At 42.3% G+C, this 23,126-nt stretch overlaps 1 protein-coding gene across 1 annotated transcript in view; it reads left to right on the top strand.

Annotated features, from left to right (window-relative positions):
• col27a1a (collagen, type XXVII, alpha 1a) overlaps positions 1–23,126 on the top strand; it is a 112,627-nt gene that overhangs the window by 65,490 nt on the left and 24,011 nt on the right. Inside the window, 16 exon segments of the mRNA XM_034096625.1 lie at positions 1,702–1,755; positions 3,470–3,514; positions 6,030–6,083; positions 8,210–8,254; positions 8,892–8,945; positions 10,235–10,288; positions 11,095–11,148; positions 11,232–11,285; positions 11,519–11,572; positions 11,698–11,742; positions 16,272–16,325; positions 16,406–16,450; positions 16,864–16,917; positions 17,563–17,616; positions 19,809–19,862; positions 20,822–20,875. Coding sequence (XP_033952516.1) covers positions 1,702–1,755; positions 3,470–3,514; positions 6,030–6,083; positions 8,210–8,254; positions 8,892–8,945; positions 10,235–10,288; positions 11,095–11,148; positions 11,232–11,285; positions 11,519–11,572; positions 11,698–11,742; positions 16,272–16,325; positions 16,406–16,450; positions 16,864–16,917; positions 17,563–17,616; positions 19,809–19,862; positions 20,822–20,875 — 828 coding nt within the window.

The raw sequence follows: 23,126 nt of genomic DNA, 5'->3' as shown, positions 1-23,126 counted from the left end.
GTAAATAGCTGCTATTTACAGAGGTACAGTAATTAGCATTTCTGGAGCAATGTGTGGCGGCCGCAGCAGGACCCGGTCATTATGAGAGGTTCTGGTCGCTCTGGGTTTAACATGGGCCTCGAGCTTTCTGTGGGTGTGGGTTGTCTCTGCAGCACCAACAATTGTTAGCAAAGCTCAGATTAGCATCCTGCTTACTGCTAAATGGACACAGTAATTACTCGGCTCTTGCATTTAGAAATACTCCAAGAAGTGGAGCAGTCGGCTGCTGACACCCTACAACCCATGGATGTAATGCATATAATGGGGCACTTGGGCTCCTATTTTGTTCAGATTTCTTTATTTCTAATGCTATGTTTGACACAAAGGGTCCTAATTGCTGTGCAATTAGCAGCACTTTTGGTTATCTAACGGTCGGCGGTATTTGTGAACATATAGTCTGTAAATCTTGGACTGCATGGTTAAAGTGGAACAGGGTTATTCTGCATTTGCACGAGTGGTACTTTAAGCAATAATTGAAACATATCATCCTCCAATGAAATGCACGTTTTGGTCATTTTTTACAACAAGTTTCTTATTTCTGTGTTTAAGGAATGTCCGTTAGCATCAACACAATGTGCATTTCACTTTGACGACTTGGATATAACTCAAATGTAGTTTGGTTTTTAATATACGATAAATCAGAATACTGCTTGTACGTGATCTATGTTCCCCGTCAGCTCCATGGAGATTTATGTTGTCTTTCAGATTATTGTTTTGCTTTTCTGGTCCATAACTCTACGGTTCTATTTCACTCAAAGTGCTCTCATAGTTTTGTTTTGAGAAGCAGCATGGAGCGATCTTCATTTTAAATACAAGCTCCGATACACGAGCTGTCCCTCACCAAACAGCCGTCAGACAGGGTTAGCAACTAGCTGGTGGATTCAGCGCAGCATTAAGCAGCTAATGAGAAGATACTTCTCTCGGGAGACGAGAGACCAGCTGGAGACGCTGACAGCCTCAAACGATAGCCGATAAAAACATCTGCTCCATTCTTGCTGACTTTCTTGATAAGCAACAGTTTGTACTTCAAAGGAAAAAAAATTCAATATTGAGCAATATACCAATTATTTTCTATAATGTTTGATCCACAAAATGTCAGAGAATGTCTCTTAGGCTTTAAGTTCAAGGTGTTGTCTTTCCGTCTTTAAGCGAACGATTTTCAGTTTCATTTGATATTAAACAAAAAGCAAGAAAATGCCATTTTAGCATGAATAATTCTCTTCCACGGTTATATTATAACATATTGACTGGCAAAATAGTTACCCGATCTGTTGATAGACTTCACAATAAGACGACAAATAGTAGCACTAAACTGTTAACTGACAAAATGGCAAAATCATTTATATCAAATGAATTTGTTTTCCATTTTGTTTTGTATTACACAATTCTGAAACATTATACACATCTGATAACTGCATATTAGAAAAGAGCAATGGTTACGTAATGCAAGACATATAACAAAAATAAAGAATAGATTGTAAACAGAAATGAAATGAAAACATTATAAACTAGTTGAACAGAGGTGTTAGTTAGATATTGCATGTTAAACAAAGCAGAGTGTACTTGCATAAATCAAATGGACCCTTTAAATGTAACGGATGTTGTGAGTTTGAAGTGTGTGTGCTGCTGAGAACATAAAAGCCTCTCTGTCTCTGTCCTCAGGGGTTTCCAGGGGACTTTGGGGAGAGAGGACCACCTGGACCAGATGGAGAACCAGTATGTCACACACCTAAACACACACACACACACACACACACACACACACACGCACACACTATAGAGCAGTGTTTTAACTCACACACCCCTGGGCCCTGCTGTTTTAGTGCTGACATTCTGGCCGTGCTTTGCCTCTGTTTTTCTCTTTCATTTGAAGTGAGTGTTTTACTTGAGACATGTTTTACTGCAGTATTTCATTTCATCCTATCCCGATCATTTTGCTGGGAACTTAAAACCTGCAGTATCGAGGGGGGAAACCAATTAGCTGCCTTGGCTTTCGAATGCAAACCTTTTCCATTCCTCAATGTACACCGACCACCAGCGCACACACGCGGTATTATTAGTGGGTCATGTCCAAGAATAGTCAATTATGTAATAGGATGCTGTTTTGAGAAATTGTTCCCAATTCAGAAAAGACTGTTTCCACATGGAAGACATCAACTTATTTCATCTGAGCATTTTCACTGTTTTATGATAGTCATTGTGGAAATGTAGCTCTTCATCAGTCAGAGTGGTAAACTCTCAAATGGAAACATAAACACATCAGCAGGTTGCTCTTTAAGACACATCCTTCTGGCTCAGCCCTGTGGGTCAGACAACACTCTGAACACATCTTCCCTGAGCCCTGTTTCTTCCTTTTTTAGGAGAATGTCAATGAAGCATTAGATCTCTGCAGATATCCCTTTAATAATCTACTGGCTTATTAACTCCAAGGGGACATACTTACATGTCTCTGCCATGCATGAGCCACTTTGCCCTGCATTTGAGAAAGGGAGGTTTTGTGATTATTACTTCTCCCCACTGTCTCTTTTATTACGACTTACTTTTATTAGTTAATCATTAAGTACAAAAAGCATAAAATCCATGTTTCATCTTTCTTAGCAAAACTATATCTATAGCCATGCTTGCAGATCTAGCGCTATGTACTTCTACAATGTCTTGAGCGTAATGCTAACATCAAGCTAACATGCTGTTAGCTTGATTTAGCAGGTACAATATTTACCATTTTCAGCTTTCTCAGATTAGCATGTTAGCATTCTAACATTGTTAGCTAGCAGTAGAAACAACGTGCGATTGAGACGAATGGGAAAGCTACACTTTTTGCAGGAATTTGGTCAACTAATAATGATGATGGCGCTAAAAGAAAGGTAACGGATCATTCGTTCTTTGGACATTTAAAAAAAGGGGTGCAACTTCATGGTGGTGCTAGCGGAAAGAGTCACAAGGGTAGGGTTTGTGAAACCATGATTGTTAGTGGCAGTTCTTTGAGGTATTTCACTATATAAGTGAAAAGTTTGGCAAGCTAGTAGTGCTAAAGAGAAAAGTCAGCAAATCACTCCTTCATCCTCTTAGGACCATGAGGATCTTTACAAAAGTCCATCTATCTCTTTCCTTTTGGAGTAAGAACCAACCTGCAGATTTAAAACAAGATCATTGGGATGATGGGCTCACACACACACACACACACACACACACACACACACACACACACACACACACACACACACACACACACACACACACACACACACACACACACACACACACACACACACACACACACACACACACACACACACACACATGCACACAGCCCCCTCTCATAAGCTGTGATGAACACTGACCCTCTCTTCTGAGCATGTTTGTTTTAAAAAGAGCCAATAACCCCAGAAACTTGCACCTTCTCCCTCGTCTCCCTCTCCTCTCTGAACAGGGCGATCTGGGAGCCCCCGGTCCAAGCGGAGTTCTCGGACTTATTGTGAGTAGCACTGTGTGTGTGTGTGTGTGTGTGTGTGTGTGTGTGTGTGTGTGTGTGTGTGTGTGTGTGTGTGTGTGTGTGTGTGTGTGTGTGTGTGTGTGTGTGTGTGTGTGTGTGTGTGTGTGTGTGTGTGTGTGTGTGTGTGTGTGTGTGTGTGTGTGTGTGTGTGTGTGTGTGTGTGTGTGTGTGTGTGTGTGTGTGTGTTTCTCTCTTTGTAATCTGTGTTCTCTCTTCAGTCCAAACATCCTATTCCCCAGACTGTTATCCAGAAAGACAAAGCTGCAAAGGACCGATTTAAATGAAACAGAACAGCTTTAATTAATTCTCAATCCAGAATCAAAATCTAGTTTATTGCCAGGTACGTTTAAGGGATTTGCTTTGGTGTACAGTGGTGCAAACAAACTGTAAACAACACAAGAAAAAGTTGTAAGAGGTTAAAAACCTAATGAATTTAAAAAGAAAATATAAAAAAAAGATTTAACATTACAAAGAATAAAGACAAGTATTTGCTCCAAATGTGTATACAAAAGAAACAAAAACACTAAATGAGCTTGCGTGGACATTGACACGGCCAGCCACCATCTCAGCAGGGACTGTCCACATGTCTAAAATAGTGAAACGGATGGTTTTGGTCTGAATGACACATCCTGCCGTCCCACTTCCTGTCAGGTTGAACATGACCGTGAGTGATGAATCAAACGGGCCTGAACGAGGCGTCTTGTTTTGAATCCCTCCCTTAGTAACTATTTCTGCACAGGAACTGCCCCCTTGCCTTCCTTGCCTGCTCTGCCACATGACTGCGTGTGATCATAATGTGTCCCTGGTGTCTCTTGTCCCGTCTTCTTCCTCCCGCTCTATTCTGGGCCCGGTGGCGGCAGCAGCCTGTAATTGGAGGTCTGATTACAGCTCTGCTCCAGTGTCCTCTGAGTCCATCCAGCACTCCGAGTGTTTACTGTACGAGACGCACCGGCAGAAAGTCAGCTGCACTTCAGAGATATAAATATACAAACACCCCGCTCGAGGGACCGCACACCTAAACTCTGAGTGAACACCGAATGCTCTTAAAGAAGTATTTAAACAACTTATCACAAAGAAATATATCGTGCGGCTTTCCTGAACCGCAGTGACATTTCATGTCTTCGATGCTCTCGAAAAAAAGGCGTATTTCCCTCGACATTCTTGGGAGTTTTGCAACTGGGGTGGAAGTTTAAAAATAATTTGATTTGATGAATTGTTTTTTATATCTTTTCTATGTCTGTCTTATTGTTTTTTGTTGAGGTTTGTGTTGTGTGTCTGCTTAGATGCATGTCTTTCTGTTGCATGTTTATTTGTTTTTATGTTTTCATGGAGGACAGCGCGTGTCCTTTATATCTTTGTCAAAGGAATATTGTTCTTCCTTTAATACATTTTATAATTATACAAACAATAAGCCCCAATTAACACAGGTTGTGGTGCCGGCTGCCTTTTGGCGCGCATTCATAATAAACCCTAGAAATCTGAAGTTAATTAATTGAATGCAGGAGGCGTGTGGCGCAGTGGGTTGTACGTTGGTGTTCAAACCCCGCTGCAGGCAGCATGTCGTTGTGTCCCTGGGACTCTTCACCCCAAAGGGCTCCTGTGGGGATCGTCCACGGTGCTGAGTATGTTAGTCGCTTTGGATAAAAGCGTCTAACAAGCGACATGTAATGTAATGTAATTAGACACATTAGACAGGGGAATATATTGTGTTTCTTCATGCATTTCCACAATTTGGACACGTAAACATATTAAGATTAAGATGGACTTTTATTAATCCCTCGTGGGGAAATTGTTTCTCTGCATTTGACCCATCCTAGTATGATATGAACAGCCGCATATTTTCACTTATTAGAAAGCATTAGATTTGCTTATCTGAAGAAGAAGAAACTCTACGAACTGTGCACCCTGAATACCACACGCAGTGACATGCATTCCCCAACACACTGAGCCGAGGCCACCCTGTAGTCTCTTCATGCAGAACATGCAGAGCGCAGAGGAACACAAACAGGATAACTACTAGCAGCCCGTGATGCTGTGACAACAACTCTCTCCATCTCACACACTGACAAGAAAGCAGCCAATCAAGTCTTTAATCGCTTCGTCTAGTAGATCCTTACTAAATGAAATCAAACCCAGTTCTTTTGTGTCATCACCATTTCAATCACATTCTGCAAAGATTCCAGTGATGGTTGATTTGTTTCCAGTTGTGGAAAACAGCTTTTGTTTGTTACATTCAGATGATTTCATCTAGGCTTCAGATGAGACACAGTGTTGGCTTCAGGCTGCGAGACACAGTCTGTATCTCCTGAAATGTGGTCATATATTGCCTCCCATTGGTTTGTGATGGCTCCATCGCAGACAATCTGGAAGCAAGACAGTGAGGCTTATTGTTTTGTTTAATCAATTGTGTGTTAAATGGAAGTCATGTGTTTATCAGTACTTTGGAAATGATGTCACGGAATCTGAGTGTCTGATGTGTCCCTTGTCCTCGCACCAGGGTGATATGGGACCTTTGGGGGAGATAGGCCTTCCAGGACCTACTGGACTGAAGGTAATCACACACACACACACACACACACACACACACACACACACACACACACACACACACACACACACTCTGAAGGAATTATTATTATTCTTTCAAATGATTCAAATATTTTGAGTGACTTAAGTTGCGTAACAGAATGATCAAATGTTGTGAAAAATACACAACAGGAAGTCGGCCATTTTGATTTTAATGTGACATGTGCACATTAAAATCTAAATTGTTTGGCTTTTACAGGTTGTGTACAGCAAAAAACAACTCCTACAGAAAAAACCTGATCAACTTTAAATATTGGCAGTAAAACCTTCATGAAGAAAGGTTTTTAATGTCTTTAATTTCATTAGAATAACCTTCCCGCGTCATGGTGGCCATATTTCACTATTTGCCATAGAACAGGAATTTGTTATAACTCCAATTTACATTGTCCAATCTGCACACAATTTGATACAAAAGCTGCAATACAACATCCACACAGTTAAATCAAATCAAGTTTTATTTATATAGCACATTTATAAACGATTTTTGGTGGAGCCAAAGGGCTGTACATATAATAAAAATAGCCTACAGTCGAGACACTTTACAGCAAATACAATGGCACAGATTGTTCAGAATATCAGTATGAGAAAAACGACACCCTCTGTCCTTAGACCCTATGTCCTTAGACCCTCTGTCCTTAGACCCTCTGTCCTTAGACCCTCTGTCCTTAGACCCTCTGTCCTCAGACCCTCACATCGTACAAGGAAACACTTCCAGAGAAAACCCACAGTTTAAGGGAACATGGGAGAAACCTCAGGGAGAGCAGCAGAGGAGGGATCCCTCTCCCAGGACGGACAGACTGCAATAGATGCCGTGTGTAAATCCAAGAGATAATACATTTGACAGCATATAGACCGAATGTTAGGAAATGCATGTGTCTGTAAAAAGAAGATGAATCCACGAGGATGTCAGCTACATTCCTGAGGAAGCCATCAGGGAAGCAGCATGACGAGACCCAAGGCAGGACCGCAGAGACAGGTTCAGCCACGAGCCGAAGGCCACGACTTAATCCAGTACTCAGGATAGAGGATCCAGGACACAGGACTACAGCAAGAGGATCAGCCTCGACTCCGGATCCCGGCGTAGATATAGATACAAAACAAGAACAAAGAGTTGGCTGGGTTAATGGGAACAAGAGAATACACAGACACAGACGGAGAGGGAGAAGGTCATTGGATAAAAGTTATTCTTGATAACCCTCTAGAAAGATCTCATGAACTTCCCCACTCATTCTATCAAGACCCGAGCGGTTCTGTTAGAAGTCCAGGGTAAAGGCACAGGCCGGCGCATCCCGCTCATGGAACCCCTCACCATATGAACTCTGACCCCTCAAGTGTACAAGTGAAGAGACGCCATGTGTCAGCTCCTTTTTAGAATAGTATTTCTTCTCTTCTCAGAGAAACAAGGGTATGAAGACAGCAGAGGAAGAGAGGCACAACGTGACTACGTGATGCACTCTCCTAAATATTAAACGAGTAAGAGGTGAAGAAACACAAAGCCAGAAATTGAAAAGAAAAGGCACCATCATGCTTCCCCTTAGAATAGGGTGGAGATTATGAAGAGGGGACATGGGATACTGGTGAAGAGGCACAACAGTGAGAAGGCCCAACGTATCCAACGTACTAGCACTCTCCAGAGAGACAGAAAGTCAAAGTACACGCCGAGAGGCACAACGTGACTACGTAAATGCACTCTCCTGTATAAATGAGTTCAAGGGAAAGGGGTGAAAAACTAAACTAATCAAAGCAGGAAGTAGAGAGGCCTGAATGCCCTCTCCTAGATTCAGGTAAAGGAAAGAACTGGGGAACAAACAAGTCCAGGAGGAAATGAAGGAGTTAAGTTAACAACGATCATACAAACAACCCCAAACACGAGGGCAATGTATTGCTTTATTTGATATCCATTTCCCTCCTGGGACCAATAAAGGATCTATTCATCACAACGGGTTCGCCTTGCCTTATCCAGTCCAACAGAATGGCAGATAAGCACTTCTGGAGACAGATTTGAGTAGCCTCTGTGCCATTGAGACTGAACTGTAGTCGAAGTCTGGCTTGGGGGGTCCTTTCCTTACTTCTGTGTTGCTTTTGTTCCAGGGGGTGCTGGGAAATCCAGGAGAACCAGGACTGAAAGGTGATAAGGTGATCTGAATATTCCTGTTATTGAGCAGCATGTGATGGATATGTCCTCCTTTGCATCCGACTGTAGCCCCTCTGTCTAACCTTTAGACACACAGTAGAGCATGCTTTCGTTTAGTCCAACCTTCAACCACACAGATGCAAACCTCCGATGATGTTTTAAACTCACATTCAGCATGAGATTTGTGATTTACTTCCCACTAATATGTGTTCTTCTTATGGCATTTCTATGACTTTCAATGTGTGATGAGTCTCCTTTAGTGCAACGAGCATGGAACCTTGTGTTGAATTGAAAAATACGCTTGTTGGATATCCTGCAGAGACAAGATCCTGACACTGAAAATGTTTTAAAACAAGATTGATCTTCTAATAATGATCTGAATTGTTGGATCCACCCACATGAAGCACTTTAGATTACTGTCCAAAAGACATGTGGGTGTGCATGAAGGCCATCAGAGCCTTTCATAAAACAGCTTGACGCCACATGGAGAACGTGGCTAGTGAACAGTCTCATTGTGTGAGAGTGTTCATCATGTACAGAGCGTGCAGTTAGTCAAGCCTGTTAAGGAGGCTGAATGTGATCGAGGAAGTAGGAAGTTACCATTCTTCCTAATGTTCTTCATTGCTCTCTCTACGTCAGGGTGAAGTTGGGGTTCCTGGACAGCAAGGGGAGATCGGGTACAGAGGAGACAAGGTGGGTCGCTACAGCAACATTTACCATGTTTGAATGTCTCGAAAGTTCAACCACACACACTCTCCTGCATGCTGCATCCACAACACACTTCAGGGTGTTACACAGCCTTTGTTTGTTTCTGTTTTTACCATCTTATTGTACACATATACAATTTCCGTATTTATTTGCACATTGGTCACCTGCAACATTCTCTTGCACTATTTTATTTGTATTGATTTTCCTTCTAACACAACTTTTATTGATTTATTTTTATATACGGTATGTCGCATTGTTCAAGGAGCTTGGGACTTAAGATTTGAATGGCCAAAAGGACTCTATAGTACGGTGGCCTACAGGTGCCAACGCTTACATTAGGCCAAAACGTGCTGCAGCTTAAAAAATGTTGCATACATCAAAACAGAGAAATGTGCGAAACCCCTTCAAATGAAGAAAGGACAAAAGCTGACAGAAGCTCAGAACACAACGGAAACCAAGGGACACTAAAAGGTGACGCACACAGCCGGGACCGGAGCGGTCTGTGACGTTCAGGATTATACAGTTGGCCATTTCTTCTTGATTTGTATGGGTTATGAAACTGCAGTGATTCCCCCTAATTGAATTGTGTTTGGCCGTTGTAGCACGTGTGCGCCTGTCGGCCACCGCACTTCAGCTGTTGTGAATATGACACTAAAGCCTTTGGATCTTAGTAAAGCAAAAGTACAAACAAAACAATACAAACGAAAAAAAAGACATTGACATGTTATTATGCCATAGTTAATGTTATATTTACTTTTAGCTCTTATTAGCTTTCTGGCGTGGGACATGATATAAGATTGTGCTATATTGTTTGAATTCATTGATTGGCTTGCTTCCTGACCATTTGTTCTTTCAAAGAACATATTATTTCCAAAAAGAATAAATACAGCATGCAATTTTTCTTCCAATCTTGACTAAAATAAAGCATGGAATCAAACTGATTTATGAACATTCATATTACGTTTCTTTTTGAGAAGAAGAACATTCTTGTTTATCGACACGGTGATAAAATAGATGCTCTCTTTACCGAAGCCACTGTTCCTTTGCATAACGACTTAGCCAGATGTGTGCTGTGCAGTTTCTGTAAAGTCCTCATGCTGTCTGTGTGTGGAAGCCGTCTCAGACATCTGAGCATCAGAGAGCAGAGATCCCAGGAGGTAACAGGAATACTGAGCAGAGTGGTGCATGTGGAATGTGTTCTCGTTCCCTGAGAAAGACATCAGGGTTCTGAATTCTATCTGTAGTTTTTACTATGTGTTGTTTGTGTTTTACAGGGCATCCAGGGGGGGCCGGGGTCACCAGGGGTCCAAGGGAAACCAGGACCACAGGTGAGTCTTGGCTTGAATGAGTAGAAATACATGACAAATGCATGGAGGGAATTTAATCGGAAAATCGAATGATTTATTGGCCAAGAAATAGATCCATTCTGGGATAGAGGGTTCAGGTTATTTACGTGTACCTGTAGGTAGATGAAAGACAAGGTATGCATTGTGACATAGATAACAGGCAACTCTTTCAAATAACCCCAGGCTCCACCACATGTAAATACTGTAGTCACTTTTACATGAACAATCAAATAAATAAATGAATTCATTTGAATGAACAATATAGAATAAGGTATATATAATCTCCATGCTCACAGAAATGCCCACTAAAACATAGAAAGTGTCTAAAGCACAGCTAATATGTGTTCTATTCTCAAGTAGACACATTTTACAGTTTTAGAATTAAAGACAACTTTGTGTTTATTTTGTAGAAAGTTTTAAAAAGCAAATAGAACTGTTAACTAGATAAACTGTATCCCTTTCTTTGCTTTTGTACGTTTTGGTGTCGATTTACTACTGTATGAATAGTCAATAAATACTAAAGTGTTTAAATAAATACAAATAAAAGGCTTCACATTCAAGTGAGTGTTGTTATGTAAAGGATTTGGGGAACATCGTATGTGTCCCTCCATACAGTTAAGGTTAACTTAGCTTAGCATGAAGGCTGGAAACAGTTAACTTCGAGCACCACTAAAGCTCTATAGTCTTATAATGCACACATATGCAATACAGGGATTTAAGCAACTCTTATCAAATATACAATTATTCATTAAAGACATTACTCATGTTCTCTTCTGTTTTTGTCACAGGGGAAGCTGGGAGAGAGAGGCCCTGCTGGAGCATCTGGACCTCCAGGCCCCGAGGTTTGTTTGTACATCCCTGCTTTAAATGTGTGAGTCTGTGCAGGGAGACAACACAACACTGATTGTATCATTGATCATGACAGGGTTTCCCTGGTGACATGGGACCGCCGGGAGAGAACGGCCTTGAAGGACCCAAGGTGAGCATCAACTGGTGAAGCTTTGAAAACATAAAGCAGAACAAGAGCAAGAGACTGCAGTCATGATGGCGGCTCTGTGAAATGTTACGTTATATATATTCATATCTTTATTTCAGTGCGGACCAAAGTAGTGGACCAACTGTGACGGACACACGATTCTTGGTTAAAACATCTGTCATTACCACATTTACATTTAAACGTTAGCTATCATTTCCCTGCTTTTCCCCTTCCAGGGAAAGCTGGGGCTCCGAGGTTTACCGGGGCCACGAGGAGTGCCTGGCTCGGAGGTAAGTCACCGCCCACATCACAACGACCCCAGAGCCCCAAAGGACGTTAAAGTTTTTACGGCACCAGGCTCTTCTTTATGTCCCCAAACATAATTCATGCTAAGATCAATATCATCTGTTTCCAGGGAGACGAGGGCCCGATCGGACCACCCGGCCCAACAGGACTGGAGGTGAGTTAGAGGATATGTGAAGACCACCAGGATCACGAGTGTAGTATTAGTGTCGTGTGTGTTCAGTGATGGTCTGTGTGTGTACCCCTGGCTGTTCAGTTATTATGGTTTCATTCAGTATCCTTTGTTCAATGCAAATAAGCTGTATTGGCATGATATATCAAAGACCTGGGTACAAAGTAGTGGGGACCGTTTGTAATCATTGACAGATGATTAGCATAAATAAACACTTTGCAAATACCAATAATTGACCAACTACGTATTAAAAAGGCACTAACAACATGAGCAGTGAGCTGCATCGCTCAGAAACACTTTGTAACTTACTGAGAGGGAACAAAAACAGATTTGGCTGCAAATGAACATTTTGCACATGAACTTTTCTCCCTACATCCAGGGGTGTCAAACTCAAGGCCCGGGGGCCAAATCCGGCCCGCGACTTCATTTTATGTGGCCCGCAAGAGCTTGCATAGAATATAATACGTTTATTATACGGTTACATGCTACTTTACAGTATATCTATATATGTTCATTTTAATTAATTTCTTATTTTATAGTTAGTTATCTTTTTTTATCTTTGATTTATCCTTAATTGTATTAATCTGTGTGAATCTGTGCTCTCCTGTTTTTCAATCTTACCCTGTTGCTGTTAAAGCACTGCATTTCCCCACGTGGATTAATAAAGTTCCATCTTATTTTATCTTATTTTACAGAAGCATGTTGCCCTTAAACTATATGTCCCACAATGCATCTCATTTTGTGACATGCACACTGAAGAGACTTGCAATTATTTGCCCTAGACTTCTGCTTTCAGACGTAGTTATTACCCTATCCAATAATAATCCAATGCAGAGGCAATAATATATAATACATTATTTCATGTTTATTATGCATTTATATATGTATATTTATATAGTTACAACCGGCCCTTTGAGTGCAACTATAATGCTAATGTGGCCCACGATGAAATTGAGTTTGACACCCCTGATCTATACGGTGTCTGAGGATCGGGATATGGATCGTCTCTGGATTGTTTATTTTGTCAAAGGAAACCTCTCATGACCTAAATCCTTATAGTTCTCAAGTATTCATCCGTTCAAGCTTTATGTAGTAAAATAAGTTAGAGGCTTCATTTCAAATAAAGCAAAGTAAAAACAATAATTAACACAACAAAAAAAAATCTGAAATATTTAAGTGCAAATGACAGCTGAAATAAATCTAAGGCAAATTAGCTAATTGATCCACTAAAAGAAGAAGAAATGAAAATAACAAGGAGAAAATAAGACTAATTGGATAAAAGGGACAAAAGCGTAAGATTGTTCTGCATGAAATTCCATGGAACACCGGATTTTGGAGCACCGTAAAGTAAAGTAAAAAAAGTCAGAAAGGAAAAGGACAGAAAGTCTACGAGCTTCACTTTGAATTTAAATCTGTTTGCATCCTCAACTAACCCACTTAGCATGCTGTGAGCAACCTAGTCTGCAGTAAGAGCCAATCATTTCACTCTTTGTGTGATAACATAGACAGCTTACTGTAAACCGGTCTCGGTCCCTACACAGGAAGCCGTATCATTTCATTATTGCATTTTAATTGTGCATCCCAGAGTTCGTTGTGTCACAGTGAGAGTTCATCTGGACTTCATGTGAGGCTGTTCCTGCAGATATGTATAGTTGTTATGGAGGTTCTTCTTATGTCCTGCCTCCAGACGATCGTCCATTCACAGCGCAGGACCGTGTGCAATCCATATTCCCGTCCACCAGGGGGTGATAACTGCCATCACCATGTTTATAGGTGGCAAGATTGATAGCGGCCATAAAGTGCTGGGAGATTTGAATGGGTCGCTGCAGAAAAACAAGCTTTGTTGACTTTACTTCTCATTTCTCGCTTCAATGAAGGGCAAAGAAAACGGACCACTACAATTATAGACATGCTTTTAACTGCACTCTTCTACATTTATAATGTTTATTTATCAGTCTAGCTTTTATTTGTCTTACTCGCAGTCACTTTATACTCCCCCCCCCCCCCCCCCCCCCTGTTTCTAACCCACTCCCTCCTCCATCCCCATCTGAGGGGAAGTGGTGTATGACTCCTCCAGGAGCAGTGATTGATCTCTGCCTGATGCTACTCCTCCACCTCCAGCTGCCTTTTAGCTTCACTGCTTTGCTATCAATGACACCCCCTCTTGTATCTGTCTCTCTCTAACCATCTCCCTCGTCGCTCCTTGTTGCTCCTCATCCATTTTGTGGTGGACCTCTTAGATTCTCAGAAAATGTGATTTCAACTGTTCAACAGTCAAAGCCAGCGGCAAAGAAGACCTTGCGATTGCAGCTCCAACGCTTTCTAATAACCTTCCTCTTTTGATCAAATGTCCCTCCTCAATTGACACGTTAAGACAAAACTTAAGACGTACATGCTTTCCATGTTCTTTGGTTTGGTTTCTAGATTTAAAATGTTAGTATTTTTTCTTTTTTTAAGTGACCTCACAATGGTTAGCATGTTTCTGTTTCAGATTTGGACACATGTTTTAATATTTGTTATATTTCTATCTTCAGTTTTTGTGTGGCCTTTGTTGTTGTTATTGTTCTCACTTTGTTGTGATGTTCACTTGTACTGCAATGATGTCGCTCAAAAAGACACAAACCAACCAGCAGGACTCAAATCAAATGACTACAAAGAGACACAACAAGATCACAAACAGATACAGAGGCTACGGACAGCTGCAAAGTGACTCAAAATGACAATGATTAGGCGCAAAGAAACCACAAATAGTGACAAAATAATAACCAGACACAAATAAACTACGAAGAGAATTCAAGTGGTGACAGATGCCCCTTTCACACCAGCGCTTTTTCAGCTCCGGGTCGGAGCTAGAGCCTGAAAAGCGCCGTTTTTTCCTGTTCACACCGCAGCGGCCCCGGCTCTTAGCTCCGGAATCGGGTTCACTTCCAGCTCCAAACAATTGTTGGTCTAGAGGCAAGAGCTTCGGAGCTAAGAGGCGACGTCGCTTACGTCTCTCTTACGTCGAGGCGTGCAGGAAACTAAACCCACCTCCCCTGAACATGGGTCGACTGCTATGCCTGCCTACAAGCAGTAGTGCTTATAAACACACTTTATAAAGTCAGGCAGCACTAACCAGGCTTCGTGTGATTCTGTTTATTTGTGCCTTACTTTGACCATCCGTTCACTGTTATCGATCATTGTGGAGAGAGGCAGACGTGTTGTTTTGTATTATTGCAGCTATCGGATGCAAGTAGTCAGTTTAGCTTCGGTTGCTATGGTAACATCACCCGTTTTATACCAGAGAAACTTTCATAACAGCGTTGTGATACCAAACAGCGTCAATTCAGACTGACACACATTCACTTAGGCTAAGGGGAACTGGGGATATGCATCAGCTGCTTGTGTGAGTCGGACAGTGAATACTTTAGAGCGGCCGCTGCAGTGTGAGCTAACCGGGAGCTAACGGGAGAATAAACTCCCGTGGAAGAGCAGCACTGCAGCGGTCGGTAAATGCTGCAGAAACACATTAATAAACAATGAACCACGGCACTCTGGAGCAAAGTATAAGGTTGGAGAAGTCGTTATTCAATTTATTCTGGCTTCGTGTGATTAAAAGCAACACGATCATCGACCCGACGCTGTTCCCCGTTGTTGTGAGCGCCGTAATGGCTGCCTTTGGGGGGCAAATCAGCGATGTAAACGGTGACGTCATGACGCAGCAGGGGCAGCTCTGGGGCGCCAGTGGGCGGTGTGCACAGAGCGGGAGCTGAAAAGGGAAACCGGAGCTGAACCAGAAAAGCTCCCGCTCGGAGCTAGAAACTGAAAAGCGCTGGTCTGAAAGCCGCAAGAGAGTGAATGAAAGATGTAAAAAGTGACACCAAGACTACGAAGAGATGCAAAAAGTTGCAAAGAAACACAAAGAGTATCGAACAAATCTGAAAAGGGGCAAAACAAGCACACATAGTCACTTAATCAATTACAAAACCAGGCTAAGTAGGAAATAGGGCCTTAAATGTCTGTGCCCAGTCGGCCATTGTCTTATAATACACCCATGGTCAACTTAACATTAATGCACTGGACATGAGTTTCTTTTTCTGTTTGACACGGTCAGTCGTGATAAGAAGGTCCTGGACAGCTCATATCAATGATCAGGTTACTCCAATAATGAACTCTGACTGCAGTGTGAGGGAAATACCGTGTGAGGCTGTCCCGTCTTCTGATCGCTGCCAAACCTTTCAACTCAGCTGGAATGGTTGAGTCACTCCGTCTCTCGGCGTCTCTGACTCAAAGTTATTGCTGCTGAAAAAAGCACTTATCTTAACCCCGGGGGATTACCGTCTGTGAAAGCGGAACATGGTGGTCACTGAACACAAAGGTCCAATCAGCATCACCTGAACCAGGCGGTGCTGTCAGCTGCACTCTGCCTCCTCAAACTGTCCTCCCACAGGAAGCACATCCTTTAACTGAGGATATATGATGTCATGCATGAAGTGTTTTCTCACTATCTACGCTTCTTCTCTGCCCGTTCTCAGGGTCGAATGGGCAGGAAAGGGTTTCCTGGGAAGGTTGGGCCAGAGGGAGTCAAGGTGAGTTTACTCTTTTGAAACAAAATGTTAACAGTATTGATTGAATGATTGCAAACAAATGCCTTGTTATATCTCTGCAGGGTGAAACCGGTATTGCAGGGCTAGTCGGAGCCATGGGAGAACGAGTAAGAAATCAAACTGAGCGGCTTCCATTTTTTTCAAAATGTCAATCCATTCATCCATCCAACTGTGTGTGTGTGTGTGTGTGTGTGTGTGTGTGTGTGTGTGTGTGTGTGTGTGTGTGTGTGTGTGTGTGTGTGTGTGTGTGTGTGTGTGTGTGTGTGTGTGTGTGTGTGTGTGTGTGTGTGTGTGTGTGTGTGTGTGTGTGTGTGTGTGTGTGTGTGTGTGTGTGTGTGTGTGTGTGTGTGTGTGTGTGTGTGTGTGTGTTCTTGAGAAGCAGGAAGTTATCGGTATCGGTTTCAAAAAACCAATATCGTGCATCCCTACTCAGTACTAAACAGTATGTATAGAAGGTTTGCTAACGTGTGTGTGTGTGTGTGTGTGTGTGTGTGTGTGTGTGTGTGTGTGTGTGTTTCAGGGTTTGGTGGGTTTCATCGGACCTGTGGGAGAGGCAGGACTGGCAGGAGAGAAGGTCAAATAACTTTGTGTTTCCTTGTAAATGATTTCCTTTAAGTCAAGACACGACAGACAACATACTTCTTTTTCATGCACTGGTGAATTTGGGGATTAAAGAGTTTGGGTTTTCTTAAGGGGTTCTTTGGGACTTCTGGAAAGAAAACAAATACAAACATACATATAAATGTTTATTTTGCCAACATTATCTGTATGTGTTTGTAGATTTCTCCTAATCTCGCCAAAAGTTAGCATTAGTTTCATGGTGACATCTATAATTTATAATGTTACCCTATTCACTTGAAGAGTCTACATTTTACAATGCATTTCTTTTCGAGGCTGTTTATTCTTAATTCGTTTCCCCCGTGCTTCGAGCCACACATCTCCACTTCCGTGCAGCTCACACGCACCACACTTTATCTATATTCCTTTATGAGCGGAGTTGGCTCACATCTTTTCATGGCCAGAATCCCATACTCCTATTTTTAAAACAAGGCAGAGTATTGAACCTGGTTTTATCCAATGTTTAGATTTCTGATCCAGAATCGTATGAAATGTAGCACATATTTAACAAGAAAGAAATTCTCATTTGCACTGTTAGACATTCCAGAGAACCTGTATGGGCCATCATGTAAAGACTGAGTGTGTACTTTGGTGTGTTTAGGGCGATCGAGGAGAGATGGGCCATCCTGGACCTGCTGGAGAGAAGGGATCACTGGTAGGACACAAAGATCTAGTCACGAGAGAGTGGAGCTTGATAGCTTCATTTATGAGTGTGTACATTATTCTCTGGCTGAGGTGTCATACAAAAAATCACAAGAAATGCTCATCTCAAACTAAACTGTGTGTGTTATTCCCATGGGAATAAAGTGATGTGGGATTTGGTCAACACCAACCAAGTGTGCACATCACCTCATGCCTGGAGCAGCTTGTCTAACCTCAGCACGCGGCGGCAGATCTTTACCTGGAAAAGTCTTAACAGTGATTCAAACAGAAGAGAAAACCGTTTGAAAGGATAACGTCCAATCACTTATCTCCATGAACAGATTTAAAACCCACGGACACGGCTACATTATTGTTCTGTGAAACCAAGGCCACTAGCATGGTTTGACCTTGAAACTTTACACACAAATCGGCATGGGTCCTTAAACCGATAGTTCCCTTTATAAAACATGCTCAGTGCTGTTGCAGTTATTTACGTGATCGATGTTTGAACCTATAACTGCTCAGTAGTGTCCTTTGTGGGAATGTTGCATGAAAAGCCCTTAAACTGGATGTTTACAAAGGCGTAGAATCCATGCATTTGCATTTTTAAGAATAAAGAAACAAAGAATGATTGTGATAGACATGCATCCATTTGACCTTCAGTCTGCAGGGCATCGCAGTCTTCCATGGGCTGTCACACACCTTGCTCTTTCAAATAGTGCAAGCAACCTTGATTTGGCCCGTTAAATGGCCCTGTCAGGTGACAGTCTCAGGGTACTGAATTCCCAACTGAAGTGAGTCAACCTGAAGTCATCAATCTCAGGACACAGAGAGAAGTTTCCTCCTGACTGAGAGTTACATTTCTCTCACGACACATGTATCCTGCTCTGAGCTCAAGACAGAGACGGCCCCCCTGGAGAAGTCTGCATCATACCAAAACCAGCAGCCGTATTACATGCGTTCACGGTGAGATCAGAGCGCCTGCTGTGCTCGGGGTCTCCACTGTGGACAGCTGATCTGACGGAGGATACTCCCCGTTACAGAGTTGTGCCTTTACAAATGATCCGGCCAAGAGTGAGGTATAATAAAAAGAGGAAAGTAAAGCAGCCAAAGCGCAATGTTTCCAGATATACCATCATGTCCTCAGTCTGTCTTTCTCTTCTGCACACGGCTCTTATTGTTACGGTAGAGTTGCTCTCCAGGGGGCAGAGCTCTTCTGCAGCTGTGCGTGTGTGCTGGTGCTTTGTGTGTGCGCGGCTGAAATCCAATGTATTACCTTTCTATTTTTATGTTGACACTTAAATGTCATTGTTTTGTAATTTTGTCAAAAACAACGATACAGAACAGCAATATCATTGTTTGAGGCATTGTGTCAGAAGATCCTCATAACAGACTTCCTGTTTGAGGCATTGTGTCAGAAGATCCTCATAACAGACTTCCTGTTTGAGGCATTGTGTCAGAAGATCCTCATAACAGACTTCCTGTTTGAGGCATTGTGTCAGAAGATCCTCATAACAGACTTCCTGTTTGAGGCATTGTGTCAGAAGATCCTCATAACAGACTTCCTGTTTGAGGCATTGTGTCAGAAGATCCTCATAACAGACTTCCTGTTTGAGGCATTGTGTCAGAAGATCCTCATAACAGACTTCCTGTTTGAGGCATTGTGTCAGAAGATCCTCATAACAGACTTCCTGTTTGAGGCATTGTGTCAGAAGATCCTCATAACAGACTTCCTGTTTGAGGCATTGTGTCAGAAGATCCTCATAACAGACTTCCTGTTTGAGGCATTGTGTCAGAAGATCCTCATAACAGACTTCCTGTTTGAGGCATTGTGTCAGAAGATCCTCATAACAGACTTCCTGTTTGAGGCATTGTGTCAGAAGATCCTCATAACAGACTTCCTGTTTGAGTGACACAGGCAGGACTTCTGCAGTGCCTCGTCATTTGCATATCATTCTCCATTTGAGTCAAAGCATTCAATAAAAGGCAGATAAATGACATTGTAAACAGAAAGCAGGACCGACAGCATGTTCCTGATTCCAACAAATACATTTTACAATTTCTAACTTCAAAGTTAAAGTGCACATAGAATTAGTTTGTATATTTACACATTTGATGTTTGACAGATCAATAGTACCATTTGCATGATATGTTGTGTCAGTTGTAATGTGTGTGTGTGTGTGTGTGTGTGTGTTCCTATGATAGGGTCACCCAGGGACACCAGGGGGGAGCGGGCCGACCGGACCACCAGGAAGACCAGTAAGTCACCACTCTGTAGCACATGTTTAAGATTCAAGTGCAGCAACAGCGTAGTTTTGGCAATCAACAAATAACTTACAGCCTCCTTTATCAATGCAGGATATAATACTATAATAATATATAAGACTCGCTCAGAAATGAAAATAAGACGTAAAATAGAGCAAGTCACATTGAAACGGCTTTGCCATGCATGTGTGTGTGTTGTCAATGTGTTGTTGTCTGAAAACAGTGCAGAGTACAATATCTCTTTTAGAAACATAAATATTGAAATGTAAAAAAAAGTGCCATATATATATAATGGTACATTTTTTGCAAAATGTTGAACTTGTACCCCAATACCTTTTGCTTTGTAATGTGTGCAGAAGCGCATCAATGAGATGTACAGTTAGCCACTCTTTAGTTGTGTCTGGATTAGCAAGTACGGCTGTTTTAGGGAAAAGTGTCGAACATGACTGGTTCAAACTCTAACATCTAACAAAGCTGTCTTTGAGTGTCTCCAGAATGTTTCCGATGACAGTGTGTAGTGTTCCCAGTGGGGAGGGTCTCTGAGCGTTATGAGAGCTGGCAGCCTCCTGCTGAACCTGCTGTCAGTCAAAAGAGCAACACCTACAACCAATTAGAAGCTGCCCCCCCCCACCTCCCCTCGGTGTCCTTGCCACGGTCAGGTTTGACAGAGTGCGGGCTGAGCATCTGGGGGGGGGGGGGGGGGGCACCAAAACAAACATAAACACGAGGCTGTGGGGGGGTGCGGCGGGGCGGGATTCCGGGGCAGGCTCTTTAATTGGTGTGAGTGACGGGTCCCACAACAAACCCTGTAGTGTGTTCCCGAGGTCAGCCCGCCCCCCCGGGGCAACAACCAGGGGGCTCTGTGCTCTGTCAGTGTGAGCCTGAGTTGTATCTGTCCTTCCTCCCCCGACCCCCTTCCTCTCTTCATCCCCCCTTTTTCCTTTGTTCACCAGGGCTCTGCTGGATCAGGGGGGCCGGCCGGTACCAGAGGACCCAAAGGCTTACGGGTAAGTTTCACACCACTGTTTCACTGTTGCTGGGGTTCTGGAGGAAGTGCATCATAGTTCCCCTTAGTTAAAGGGATGGCGTGGATGTGTTTAAGGAGGGTCACATGAGAAAAGCTAAGGCAACAGGGAGAAGACGAGATAAGATCAAATCATTCTTTATTGATCCAAGTTGTGCCATTCAGTTGTTAAATTGAACTAGCAACAGGAACATGATTAAAACAAGGAAAGGGACAGGTAAGGGTTTAAGAGGAGAAATACAAATAAAGAATATAAGGTTATAATGCCTAGTCGGTGTATAACCTACAGTAAATAGTAGCTGGCACACACCTACACACCGAACAAGAGTACCAACAGGAAGTCAACCAACAGCAACATGTAGTTATCCACCTATAAGAGGAAGAGCCACCTCGTTCATCTCCACCAGTATGAGCTCATACTGCAGTATATTCAGAATGTGCTTGTCCGTGCCATAAGACAGTCCTTTCTGATTATATCATGTATATCTTTTAGCTTGTACCACACCAGTAATATTAGCTCGCTGAACATGCAAGATGCTGGTCTATATAAAGATCTCTAGTTGTATTGTGTTACTGTGTGACTTGAGTGTTTTAAAGGGTTAGTTTGGATTCACTAAAGACACACAGTCACACACACACACACACACACACACACACACACACACACACACACACACACACACACACACACACACACACACACACACCAATCAATTGAGGCAGAAAACCCTTTTCTACCAGGAAGAATGTGTGTTTTCATCAATGGAGTCTGGTCATTTTGAAAAGAGCATCGATAAGTGCTTCAGTTCCTATTGAGAAATGCTGTCTGAAAAGGTTTAGTAGTAATAATATTATAGACAAAAAAGAATACACTTAAACTGATATTGATTTTATTTGCTAAAATATGCATTACAGCAGTAAATTGTCCTGCAGAGGAGTTCCAACAGCCAACGTACCACACAGATCAAATGCTAGAGCATATACATAGAGGCGAGCACACGTTAATACAAATAAAAACAGATAAACCACGGTAACAATTAAGTTGCCGTATTTAAAAAAAGTAAATGTATCACATCAATGATTGTCACTGTCACAGGTAATGGCATGTTTCCTCTTGAACATGACGTCTGTGGTTTATTTCAAGTCGATCCCATGGGCTGTCTTGCTTCAGTTAATGCGCGCCTGTTTCTCCACACTGGACGCGTGCCTCCATCTTTTATAGGCAATACTGCACTTATTGTGAGTCGCTTTGGATAAAAGCTAAATGTAAGGTAATGTAATACACTGACTATAGGTCAAGATCTCGCACAACCGGCACTTTAACACATCCAAGATATCCCTTCAGGAACATCGCATATACTCGCTAAAAGACTTGCTGTAATAAGAGCCATGTGCCACTGCTGTTGTTGAGCCGCTGGAAACACTTGAGCGGGTGAACATAATGAAGTGATATGGAACTGCCTCTGAGCTGAGGTCATGTGTGTTTAATGGACACGGGTGCTTCAAAACACACTCTGGGGTTCAGGGTAAAAGCACGAGTCTGTTTCATCCTCTTTCACGTCAGCGCTCATTAACAGCAGGAAGAGCTCCAGCCATGGTTTTATGCACATAGATGGAGCAATGACTACGAGTTGAAGGACGTGTCAAAAAGAGATCTGAAGCCTGTTCTGTCCATGACATTCTGAATGCAGCTATTCTTGAAGTTGCTTTGCAGATAAATGAGTGGACATGATTTATGGGTGGGATTAGCAAAGTGTATATACCACACTGGCAGCTTTCAGTTTAGAATCAGCTGTGACAGAACAACTTGGTTTTTAAGTGTTGCTAAATGTGCAAAGCGTAGATGATGATGATGATGATGATGATGATGATGATGATGATGATGATGATGATGATGATGATGATGATGATGATGATGATGATGATGATGATGATGATGATGTGACCTTTACACCATATGGTTGGGTTATTCACAGGAGTATCAGCCTGATTCAATTGCTCATTTAGCATTACACTGAAAACACACTGGGCCCTTAGTCACTGTGTTTTCAGATCGATGATGTGGTTACGTTGTGAAGTTAAAATCAGATACTCCATTGATCGCAGAGTTGTCTACGGTGGCGGACAGGAACAAACAACGGCCAAAAACTAAATGCTGCAAGATGCTCAAAACATAATGAAAATGGGGACACTAAAGAGTGATGCACACAGCTGGGACCGCGTTAGTTTGTTTG

The sequence above is a fragment of the Pseudochaenichthys georgianus genome, chromosome 12, assembly GCF_902827115.2.
Source record: "Pseudochaenichthys georgianus chromosome 12, fPseGeo1.2, whole genome shotgun sequence".
NCBI classification, from domain to species: domain Eukaryota; kingdom Metazoa; phylum Chordata; class Actinopteri; order Perciformes; family Channichthyidae; genus Pseudochaenichthys; species Pseudochaenichthys georgianus.
The sequence above is the reverse complement of the archived record's forward strand: the minus strand, read 5'-3'. Positions and strand labels throughout refer to the sequence as shown.